General features: G+C 43.0%; 1 protein-coding gene across 1 annotated transcript in view; it reads left to right on the top strand.

Moving 5' to 3' along the window:
* The window catches only part of CWC22 (CWC22 spliceosome associated protein homolog), a 2,826,743-nt gene that overhangs the window by 1,951,769 nt on the left and 862,580 nt on the right, over positions 1–12,394 (top strand). The window contains exon 12 of the mRNA XM_044073714.1: positions 2,933–3,031. Coding sequence (XP_043929649.1) covers positions 2,933–3,031 — 99 coding nt within the window. The remainder of the gene's footprint in view (positions 1–2,932; positions 3,032–12,394) is intronic.

A 12,394-nucleotide genomic window follows, 5' to 3' on the forward strand; every position in this document is an offset into this window, starting at 1 on the left:
AAAGTTCCTTACCTGGAAGACTGCCTTCCTACTAGCCATTACCTCAGCCAGAAGAATGTCAGAGCTTTAGGCTGTTGTGTTTCTGGAACTTTTCATAGTGTATCTCTCGGGACCAAGCCTTCCTTATGCCCAAGTTGGTGACAGAGATTTCCTTAAACCAGACCATGCACTTACCTGCATTCTTTCTAATCCTGAAAACAAGGGAAAAGGGATTCTTCTTTCTTTGGATGTGCATAGGCAACTGTGATACTACTTGGACAGAATCAAGAATGTCAGAAAGTCAGACCAACTGGTTGTGGCCATTGCCAACAGCTCTGAGGGAAGACCAGTTTCTAACCAAACTATTTCCAAATGGATCTCACACTGTATCTCCTTTTGCTACAGCTGTCATGGTAAGAAGCATCCTGATGCTGTGAGGGCACATTCCACTTGGGTTAATTTTATTTCTACTGCCTTTTTTAAAGGGGTGGCCACTAAGGACATTTTGGAAGCAGTTACTTGGTCCTCTGTGCATACCGTCACCAAGCATTACCATCTTCCTGTCTTTCCAAGACCAGAGCAAGGTTTGCTCCTGCCATTTTGCAGGGCATCCTTGCCTCCTCTTAATCCTTCCATCCACCAACTTTTCGGCTTTGGAAATCACCCCACAAGTCAGGACTGCAACAATGAAGCACAAAGAATATAGTACAGTTTGTGTACACGTACCATAAATGTAGATGTTCGTGTATTCACTGTTACAGTATTGTTCTCCTTCCCCTCTGAACTGTGAGATAAGCTAGACCATTCACTTTCTCAATCAGGGAGGAACCCTTTCTCCTTCACACTTATTCTAGAAACCATGGTCCCAGACCCCTGACCTCAGGAGACATACTGAGAGACTCCTACTTGTTAGCTGCAAGAAAGTACTGAGGTCATGGCACTGGCCAACTCCATTTCTACCTAGATATAATGATGTCGACTAGGCCATCCAACGGCTTTAGGAGGAGGGGAAAATATTCTCAGGTAGTCATGTCAGCCAAGGGCTTCCACAGCTGGAAGTCCAACAATTCAGAACTGCAACAGTGAATACACTGGAACATCTACATTTATGTACTTTCCTTACTATTTATGGGTGGTTTAGCAATGAGAGGAGTGCTGAATTCTTACTGGGTGACACAACTTCGATGGTTGTTTTTGATGCAACTTAATAGTGACGCTTCCTGCTGGAAAGTTATGATTATAGTGCAAGTAATAATACTGATGACCTCAGGGCATAATTTCTGGACTCCACAAGGGCAATCACAAATGCAGAGCACAGAATTAGGTAGGTCTGGCGTAACTGCAAAATTAAATAAATAAATGTAGGATAAAGAGATATGTTATTGGCAGCCAGAAATTATTCTGTTATAAGATTTAGCAAGAGAAAGAGTAGGAATCTCAACACTGCTTCAGAATAGAAAAGAAAAAATGTTGCCCGTATATTGGGGTGAATTGCATAAAGCGATACTTAAATAGGAGAAAGGCAAACATATATTTAACTAGAAAGAGAGGGAAGTAATGTACATGGGTCTTCAACCTATCACAAGTAGACAAAAAGATTTTATTGTGCCCACATATTAGCCATTTTCCTCAATGAACCAAGTACAGTTGCAGACAGTGCTGTAGAGTATGAGTTAATCTGAGGAGGAATAACTGAGGGCATGAGAGATCTTTCTGGGAGAAGAGTTGAGGTTTGGGCCTTTAGAATTATTTACCCTTAGGACAGTTTAGAATTTTTGGTAGATGATTCTTAGAATAAGTATTTCGTACATCTGAGAAGATTCAGAAAAGTATTCACTTTTGTCACCTGTTTTTGTATGGGGGCGTAGAGGGACAACAAGGGAATTGGTTGCTTATCTTTTTGAACTGCCAGGAGCATTTAAACACGATCTCAAAAGCACAGTCAGCATCTTGTTTAGCAACAAAATGGAAGGGAAACTGGGTCTGTTCTTGATAGGATATGATTTGAAATCAGACGTTCCTGACCATCATAAGGCCCTACTAACTTATTGATAGCTAAAGGGTTTTCAGAAGGAAATGAAAACCAAGCCTAGCTCAACACAGATCAAGATATTATTCACTTAATAGGTGTGGTTGCAAAAAACAAAAGCAGAACAGTGATTTCTAACTCTAAGTAATGTCTTTCGGCTTTTCCCGGTTAGGGGTTGCCACAGTGGAACTCCAGTCCGCTAATGATTGGCAGTGGATTTTTACGGTACCGAGTTGCCAGCCCGACGCCCAGCCTTCAAAGAAGGTACACCCATTCACACACGCACCTACCTGCATGTCTTTAAACGTCACTGGACTGCGGGGAGGACATGCAGACTCCACACAGAAGGCGCTCCAGCTGAGAATCGAACAGGCGAACCTCTTGCTGTGAGGCGGCAACGCTAACCGCTGCACCACCTCGGCCTGTATTTGTAACTCTAAGCAAAGGTACTAAAACAAATGGCTACAATGTAGAGAAAGTCAAGAGAAAAAGTGAATAGAGGTCACATGGAATCTGTTAAAAGTTAGTGCATGTGGCACTCATTACCCAGCAGTGGGTCTTCCCTTACAGTAAAAGCAGTTGTTTTAAATGGAAAAAAAAAAGACAATGCTAACTGTGTTTTTACTCAGTTTAATTGGTGCACAGTGCTTGTTTACCCACAAGGTTTTATATTGCTGTTTTATTTTATTAAGTTTCTGCTTTACTTTCTCTTTTAAAAATATATAGTACTTTGTAGAATGCTTACAAGAGCCTATCATGGCAGAAATTGTAATATGCTTTATTTAAATAAGTATTGCTGGTTGCAAAAAAAATAAAGAAGTGTGCTGAATACATCGGTGGGGGGGGGGGGCACACTGACTAGGCTCATTGTTTCATTTTTGGCTTCAAGCAAATATAATGCAGCATTGCTATCTTTTGTTACAGAAATACTTGGAGAAGGCAGCAGTGAGTCAGAGTCTGAAAGAGGTGATGAAGATGAAGCCACTGAAGAGGATGAAGAGGAGGATGAACAAGAAGAAGAAGGTGAGGTGGTTTAAAAAAACTAAAGAAAAAAACAGCTACATTTTTGAAGATTCTTCATATTGATTTAGGATGATATTTGTCAGCCACATAAAGTAGTGGCTGGCATCATTTGTATTATCCCCAGATCCATTTAGTAAAAAAAAAACATACAGTACATTCCGTATGCACTTTGTGCATTTAAAAAGTGCTTAGCATTTTTCTGAAAATCCATTTTAGCTTGTTGCCTGTATCCTATGTCATGCAACAGCATAAGGAATGAACATGTGGGTGTGTTCTGAAATTAACGGGATTTGACTTTAGCAGTGGATTTAGATTAACTGCAGTAATAAAGCTAGCAATGATTTATGTAAGCATTTAAATAGTTTCTTTTATGGGTAATTTAAGTTCAGAAAATAGACGGGTAGCAGTGCTTTCTTAAGTGGCATGTCATGATGTGCCAGAACAGTAATATTTTTTGGGAGGGAAACACTGACATTGGATTACTGGATTGAATTTATGAAAAATAAACAAAAAAAAAACAGTTTTACTATTTATTGTCTTGCATTAGATAGACTAGTTTGTGATGAAGCCACCTGATGTGTCTTGTTAGTAGGAGGTCCTATTGTGCATTGCTATTAAACATTCCTCACAGAAGATCTGAACTAACAGTATGTGTTGAGTGAGGTTGTCTGGCGCACACTGGTTAGAGATTAAAGTCTTGGAGATTTAAGGGCATAACAGCTCAGAGTACTTCCTGTTTTAAAATACATCTTGACTTGCTTCTTAGTTTGCATATTAGCACTGTATAGTGGATGGGAGACCTCTCTGAAGTACTTAAGGAATGCTTCATTTCTAATGAGAAATTAGAGGCTGATCGTGGTGTCTTGGTAATTTGTATTAGCTGGTACTTAAATGACATCATAACATTATTATCCATTGTTATTAAAATTCAGCTGTAGTTAACAGGTATTGCATTTTGGAAATCAGGGTGGTCAGACAGACCAAATATATCGCCTTCAAGTCAGGAAAAGTTGGTGTTGTGGTCTGCAAGCACAGACCATTTTCAGATATTTAACTAACCACCTTTCTACTGTGAATCCAGTAACAAAGCATTAGAAGCAGGTTTTAAAGTACACTCCAGTACTGCTACATCAACAACTGTAGCCTTTTTCAAGGTGTGTCAACCCAGGACATTTGTGATGCAGCTAAATGTTCTTTGTCAATACTTTTTCAGGCAATAAGCTGGAAGAAAATTCCAGCAGCAGAGTTGTATTTGCTATTGCTATCCTACAGGACATGCTGTGACCTCCCCCTTTTTTGCATTCCTTTTACAGCTCTTCATCTCTCCCTTGGTAAGGAAAAACACAGTTGTGATCCCTGTGATGTGCCCTCATACAGCTGTGTGAGCAACATGCTATGACAGCAGGTATTTGAGTATGGGTCTATATTACATTGTCGAAAGCCGACAGTATCGAATCTGATATTGTCGACACGACAATATTGAATATTCAGAATATCGAACGTGTAAATGGAAATCTCCATAACGGGAGATTTCCGTTTACTTCAATGTAGCGCGGTCTCAGAGTTGGTATATTTAAGTAAGTGGGGGGGGTGCGACAGGGTTTGCCCCCCTTGCCTACACCCTTTAGTTTTTCTCTCTCTCTTTTTTTTTTTTTTTTTGAATTATTTTTAGGAACATTTGATGTTTTAATAGTTCGATCATTAAAGGTCGACCTTTAGTGATTCGAACTATTAAACATTCAATGTTCTAATATAGACCCAATAGTGTTCGTGTTTCACTGTTGCAGTCATTACATTTGGGTTATCTGTTTGCAGGTAGCCCTCAGTCGGCCTGATTAACAAAGTTATGGGTCCTGTGTCGGTTGCTGTCTCTTCTTCCATGACGTCAGGTCGTCAGGGGTATAAAACATGCAGCCGACGCCATTACACCAGTCTTTCTTGCCGTGCAGTGCCCGAAGCAGAAGCAGTTCACAAGTGCCGGTCGTCCGACTCCTGAAATTTTTGTTTTTTGAGTTTCAGAACCAAAGTTTTCAACTAAAGCTACCTACCCCGTTGGGGAAACTTTTTCTTGCTCCTTACCGATGTCAGTAAAAGTTAATAATTGCATTACTTGTGGAAAGAAAATACCTCATAAAGATTTTCATTCATACTGTATTCCTTACCTAGGCCCTGACCACGATGTACCTTGCTTTCCGTTTTGTGCTTTATTTAATCAGCGCACTATCCGTCATCGGTATATTTTCACCTCTAAATATTTCGGTTCTCGGTTTAATTATCCAGAAATGTCATCGGTTAGCCATCCGACTACTGGGATTCTGAAAAAACGCAAAGATAAAGACAGAGACAGGCCGCCGAGGTCCAAAACTGCCGACGACGCTTCTCCTAAACCAGTCGCCAGTTCGCCGGTACTCAGTGAGGTGCTTTTGCAGCCTCTGATACCCGCTACTTCTGATTCGCAGGCCTCTACTGAGACCCATTCGGAGTCCGGTATGCCGCGAGATGCTTCAACTATGGAACCCGCGGATGTCTCTACCATGGATGGATCCGGAGCCGCTGTGCAGGCACCGGCTTCTGAGGGTGTATTCAGGCCTACGGACTTGCATATTAAACTGACACCTCCTTCTTTACTTGGGCCTAAATCTCAATCTAGGACTAAAAAACTGACGCCCAGGCCACTTGCTCAGGCCTCTATGCCTAAAAAACAAATGATAAGAATGGCTGAAGATCTAATAACTCTAATCAGGGGTAGCCAACCCCCCTTCTAACAGGCCTAGGACTGAAGTTGATTATGAATCTTCTGATCAGGATTCTGTTTTTTCTGATGCTTCTGGTGATCTGGATTTGCCCTTATCTACTTATGAAGATTCTGATGCAGAGGACTCCATTGCCTCTGCTTCCCTTCCTGAGGATTTTTCTTTTGGGGAAACCTTACATACTCTAAGGGAGCATTTCCACTGGGAAAGCCAGGATTTTTCTGATTCAAAAAAGAGGCTTAGGGATTTCCTCCTCCTACCTCAGTATAGGCCTTTAGCTATTCCTCCTGTACTAGACATTGTTGATGATGCTTTTTCGGAATCTAGTTCGGCTCCTGATTCCCTGCCTCCTACTCCCAGAAAACCTGACAGGCACTACAGGGTCCCTGAGTCCCACAGGTTCTGTTTTAAAAATCCTATTGCAGATCCAGAGACTTTTTCATAGGAGCCCAAGGGCATTAAGGCTTCTACTGCTAAAAATCCTACCCCTTCTGATAAAGACTCCAGGGTGCTGGATAGATGGGGTAAGAAGGTTTACACTTTTGCAACCTTGACCATTAGGGCTTTAAACTGCCAGTTTCATATGTTAAAGTATCAGCAACATGTTATTGGATTGTTTAAGCAGAAAATTATGTTGATTCCTGTCTGTGTGGAAAGTAAAGACTTACAGGATTTAATGCATTCTGCTGAACAAGTTGGAAAACATACTTTGCAATGTGGTTTTGATTCATTAGCGGCCTCTTGCAGGGCTGCTGTTACTGGGTCTGGGCTCAGAAGTCATGCTTGGCTCAAGGAGCAATCTTTGTCTAATCATGTTAAAGCTAAATTTCTGGATGCTCCTTTAAATCAGGACCGCCTGTTTGGCAACAAGGCTGAGGAAGTTCTTACAAAGATGGAAGATAAAGCTAAATCTATGCAAACTGTTAAAAGATTTTTTTACAAGTTCAGCCTCCTAGATTAGTAGGCACAAGCCCTCTAAGAATTGGTCCTTTCCAGCCCCTTCCAGGTCTTCTCAAGCCAAACCCAGACACAGCAAAAAACCCAGGTTTCAGTCCCAGGGAACTCACAGAACTAAGCAGTGGGAGGCCACCACTTCCAAATCTGGGAATAATAAGACTCCCTCCTGTGGTAAACTGTCTCAATGACTTCCTTTTAAAATTTCCAAGCACGTATTAACTGACTGCCCCTTTGGTGGGGAAAGATTGCTCTTAATGCCAAGAATTGGGAACTCATTACCCAGGACAAATGGGTTTTAAATATAGTGTCCCAGGAATTCAAATTTCACTTCCACACGTTGCCAACACCAAGCGCTTGGCCGGACCTGCCCCCAAACCAGTGGGTAGAGGCCCAAAAACAAGTACTTTCTCTCTTAAGCATGGGGGATATTCAACTGGCACCAGAAGAGGAAAAGGGACAAGGTTTCTACTCAAAACTTTTCCTGGTACCCAGAAAAGACAATTCTTGGCGTCCTAACCTGGACCTGTCTACTCTAAACACCTATTTGGAGATTCCAAAATTCAAGATGCTGACTCTTCAATTACTTCCTATGCTAGGCAAAGATGCCTGGTTGGCAACACTAGATTTAAAAGAAGCACACCTGCACATCCCCATCAGGGAATCTTGCAGAAGATACTTACGCTTCAAAGCAGGCTACACGCATTATCAGATGTTCATCGTGTTACCCTGCTGCAGTCATCACACTTGGGTTGTCCTGCCGTCAGGTGGTCCCGCAGTCGGCCCGAATTCCAAAGTCTTGGTCCGGCGTCGGTTGCTGTTGCTTCTTCTCTGACGTCAGTGCACCAGGGGTATATAAGAGGCATCCGACACCATTTTCTTCAGTATTTCTTGCCGCGCGGTGCCCGAAGCAGAAGCAGTTCGCAAGTGCCGGTCGGCCGACACCTGAGATTTTCGATTTGAATTTCAGGCCGAAGTCTTCATTAAAGCTAAGTACCCCATTGGGGAACATTTTCTTGCCTCAGTCCGATGTCAGAAAAAGTTAACAATTGCATTTCTTGTGGGAAGCAAATACCTCATAAGGACTTCCATTCCTATTGTATTCCTTGCCTAGGCCCAGAGCACGACGTCACAGGTTGTCGGTTTTGCGCTAGGTTTAATAAACGAACTATCAAACGCCGTTTTGACTTTGCACGGCATTACTTTGGTAGGAAATTTAATGATATCATGCCGTCGGAGCAGCCGACGACCACCATTCATAAAAAACACAAGGATAAGGACAGGCAGCCTAGGAGTAAGCCAGACACCAAGGCCTGAGTTGGGCCTGTCGCCGGTTCTCCGGTTTTCAGTGAGGCGCCTACGCAGCCCCTGACGACTGCAGAACTGGAACCCCAGACAGCTGCGGATTCCCAAGCGGAGTCTACTAGGCCGACGCAGCCATCTGCCGACACTGGAGCAGAACTAGACACCGCTGCAACAGAAACTTCTTCGGTTGCAGAAGGTGTCTTCAGACCGACTACACTCACCATTAAATCTTATGCTAAACTTAAAACTCCTTTTAAACCAAAGAAAACTGTACATCCGTCTACAGTTCAAGGCCCCATGCCTAAGAAACAGATGCTTAAGATGGCTGAAGATTTTGATTACCCTTATCAGGGGTTCCCATCCCCCTCCTGATAAAAGACCACGACAAGAGGAGGATTATGCATCCTCTGACCAGGTTTCTCCTCAGATTCCTCTGAGGAACAGGATTACACTTTACCACCTTATGAGGATTCTGATGCTGAAGATTCTTTTCCCTCACCATCTCTTCCTGAAGACTACTCCTTTGGGGAAACTTTACATACCATGAGAGAACATTTCCACTGGGAAGGCCAGGATTACTCAGATTCTAAGAAGAGGCTCCGAGAGTTCCTTTTACTACCCCAGCACAGACCTCTTGCTATCCCTCCTGTTTTAGATATTGTTTATGATGTTTACTTGGAGTCCAGTTTAAATCCAGACTCTCTACCTCCTGCTCCAGCCAAACCAGACAGATACTACAGAGTACCTGACTCACACAAATTCCTTTATAAAAGCCCTGTAGCTGACCCAGAAACAATTTCCCAGGGTCCTAAGGGAGCAAAAGCTAATATGACTAAAAATCTTGTGCCCTCTGAAAGGGATTCCAGAGCCCTAGATAGATGGGGAAAGAAAATATACACCTCAGCAACTCTGGCTATGAGAGCATTAAATTGCCAGCTTCACATGTTAAAATATCAAGAATTCCTTATGTCTCAGTTAAAACAAAAAATGAGCACACATTCAGGACAGCCTGAATTCAAGGAATTGCAGGATCTGTTGCATGCAGCTGAACAGGTGGGCAAACATACTTTACAAAGCGGAGTTGACTCATTGGAAGCTTCCTGTAGAGCAGCTGTTACTGGCTCTTTCATACGTAGACATGCTTGGTTAAAAGAACAAACCCTCCCTGACCATGTTAAAGCAAAATTATTGGATGCACCTTTACAACAGGATGTATTATTTGGTGTCAAAGCAGAAGAGGTTTTAAAGAAAATGGAGGATAAGGCAAAGACTATGCAAACGGTCAAGGATTTTTTGTAGGTACAACCCCTTCGTTTCAGCAGAAAGTGGCCAAAAATAAAATGGTCCTTTCCAGCTTCAGACAGATCACAGAGGGGCAAATACAGACGCCCAAGGGGCAGAGGCCAGTCACAGGGCCCTTACAAACCTCGCCAATGGGGTTCTGCTACCCAGAAAGGAGGAGAAGACAGGCCCCAGGCTAGCAGAAGACAAACACAATGACTCTATCCTCAAACTATCAAGCAAATCTCTCCTGGCAACTCCCTTGGGAGGAAAACTAGCATTTTTTGCAGACAACTGGCACATCATCACAAAAGACAAATGGGTTCTAAACATTGTCTCTCAAGGATACAGATTCCACTTTCATACCTTACCAAGGATCAAAGGAATGCCAAACCTGCCACCAAATCAATGGGCAGAGGCACAAAAACAAATTACGGCTCTCATGAACATGAGAGCCATTCAACAGGTACCTGCACAGGAGCAAGGACAAGGATTTTACTCAAGACACTTCCTAGTCCCAAGAAAGGACAAAGCATGGAGACCCATTCTGGATCTTTCAATTCTGAACACTTATCTGCAAGTACCAAAATTCAAGATGCTAACACTACAGCAGCTTCTTCCCATGCTGGGCATGAATGCTTGGCTAGTCACTTTTGACCTCAAGGAGGCATACCTGCATGTCCCTATCAGACAAAATTTCAGGAGATACCTCCGCTTCATTGCAGGTTCAATGCATTATCAATTCTCTGCACTGCCCTTTGGCTTATCTACTGCACCCAGGGTCTTCACAAAATGCCTGGCACCAGTAATTGCATACTGCAGACAAAGAGGAATTCAAATATACCCATACCTGGACTGCCTTATTCAAGCAGAAAGCAAGGACATTCTTTTAAAGCAACTGGCATTTGTCAAACACCTTCTAAGTTGCCTAAGGTACACAGTAAACGAAAAGAAATCAAAACTAGTACCCTCACAAAACATAATATTCCTGGGTGCCAGCTTGAATACAATGGCCCAGATGGCTTATCTCATGCCAGACAAGCAACGACAGCTGTTTCAATATTTCAAAATAATGGCAACAAAGACCCAACTCCCTGCAAGAAAAATTCTGCAGGCCTTGAGATTCATGGCATCTTGCATTCTACTAATACCATTTGCAAAACTGCATTTAAGGAAATTACAATGGTACCTGAAAAATGCATGGACTCAGCACAGCCATAGCTTGGAAACAATGATACCACTCATTCCCTGCCTTCAACAGGAGTTTCTATGGTGGGCACAGGCATGTCACCTCAACAAGGGACAGCCTTTCACCTTACCCACAACCAGGCAAACTATGACGACAGATGTATCGGACTATGCCTGGGGAGCACACATGGCAGGGCAGTGCATTCAGGGCAAATGGACTACAGAGAAGAGACACCTGCATATCAATCAAAAAGAAATGCTAGCAGTGCAGAATGCCCTAACAGCTTTCAAGGACCTTCTACACCCAGGACAACAACTAATAAAGATGGGCAATACCACAGTTATGTGGTACATAAACAAGCAAGGGGGCAAACATTCCTACCCTCTATGCAGGCAAGCAATGACCTTGTGGAACACTGCACTGTCTTACCAGGTTCAATTACAAGCACAATTCCTGCCAGGAAAGAAAAACACATTGGCAGACGACCTCAGCAGAAACATCATGGATCCACACGAATGGAAACTAGATCCACAAGTATTTGCAATGATAGTTCAAAAATGGGGACGCCCAGACATAGATCTGTTTGCCAGCCCCCACAACCACCAACTTCAAAAATTTTGCACAAGGACCTTCCAGCCTCTATTTGGAAAGTGGACGCCCTCTCATTCAGTTGGAAAACATTAACAGTGTATGCCTTCCCTCCACTGCCTCTTCTAGCAAAGGTACTGCTGAAAGTCAGATTAGAGAGGCCACAAATGATACTCGTTGCACCAGACTGGCCACGCCAGCATTGGTACCCAATTTTAAGGAACATGGCCCACGGCCCACCATGGATTTTGCCACAAATTCCTCACCTGCTCACCCAGCAAGACCATCAGATTCTACACAGCCAGATCAAGACTTTAAACCTGGCTGCATGGCAAATTACCTAAACAGCCAGCCAATACCTTTATCCAAAGCTGTTATGGATGTCATTCTGGAGGCCAGGAGGCCCAGCACAAGGAAAACCTGTTCAGACAAATGGAAAAGATTTTGCGCCTGGAACCAGGCTAAAGGCCTAAACCCCCTTGATCCAAACATCCCTCAGATTCTACAATATTTAACTGAGATGTTACACAAAGGACTTTCCTTTTCATCTGTTAAGATCCACGCCTCAGCAATTTCAGCTCATTACAGCACAGATCCTCCTTTATTTTCACATCCACTCCTAAGACAGTTCCTTAGAGGGGCTAAGAACTTAAAACCTCCAAGGAGAGCTCCAACACCTACTTGGGATCTCAACTTTGTTCTGGAAAAGCTTACGCTGCCGCCCTTTGAACCAGCATTTTCAGCTGATTTAAAATTTCTTTCATAGAAAACTGCCCTACTACTAGCAATAACCTCAGCTAGAAGAGTCTTAGAGCTACAGGCACTAATGGCAGTGGAACCTTTCATCATTTTTCATCAAGACAGTCTCTCTCTACAAACTAATCCTTCCTTTATGCTAATGGTGGTGTCCAGTGTGGCCTTTAACCAAACCATTCACTTGCCCACCTTCTTCCCAAATCCCCAGAACAAAGGAGAAAGACTCCTGCACTCTTTGGACATTCACAGGCAATTACATTACTATTTGGATAAAACTAAGGTTTTCAGAAAAACTGACCAGCTTTTTGTAGCCTATGCTAGGATCACAAGGAAAAGCTATCTCAAAACAGACCATTTCAAAATGGATAGGGCATTGCATACATTTCTGCTACACACACCATGGGAAACCAGTACCTGCTAACATTAGGTCCCACTCCACCAGGGCTACAGCTCCATCAGCAGCCTTTCTCAGGGGAGTGCCAACCAAGGATATTCTGGAAGCTGCTACTTGGAGTTCAGTGCACACCTTCACCAAAC

The sequence above is a fragment of the Protopterus annectens genome, chromosome 6.part0 (assembly GCF_019279795.1).
Source record: "Protopterus annectens isolate FY-2018-M chromosome 6.part0, PAN1.0, whole genome shotgun sequence".
Lineage (NCBI taxonomy): Eukaryota > Metazoa > Chordata > Ceratodontiformes > Protopteridae > Protopterus > Protopterus annectens.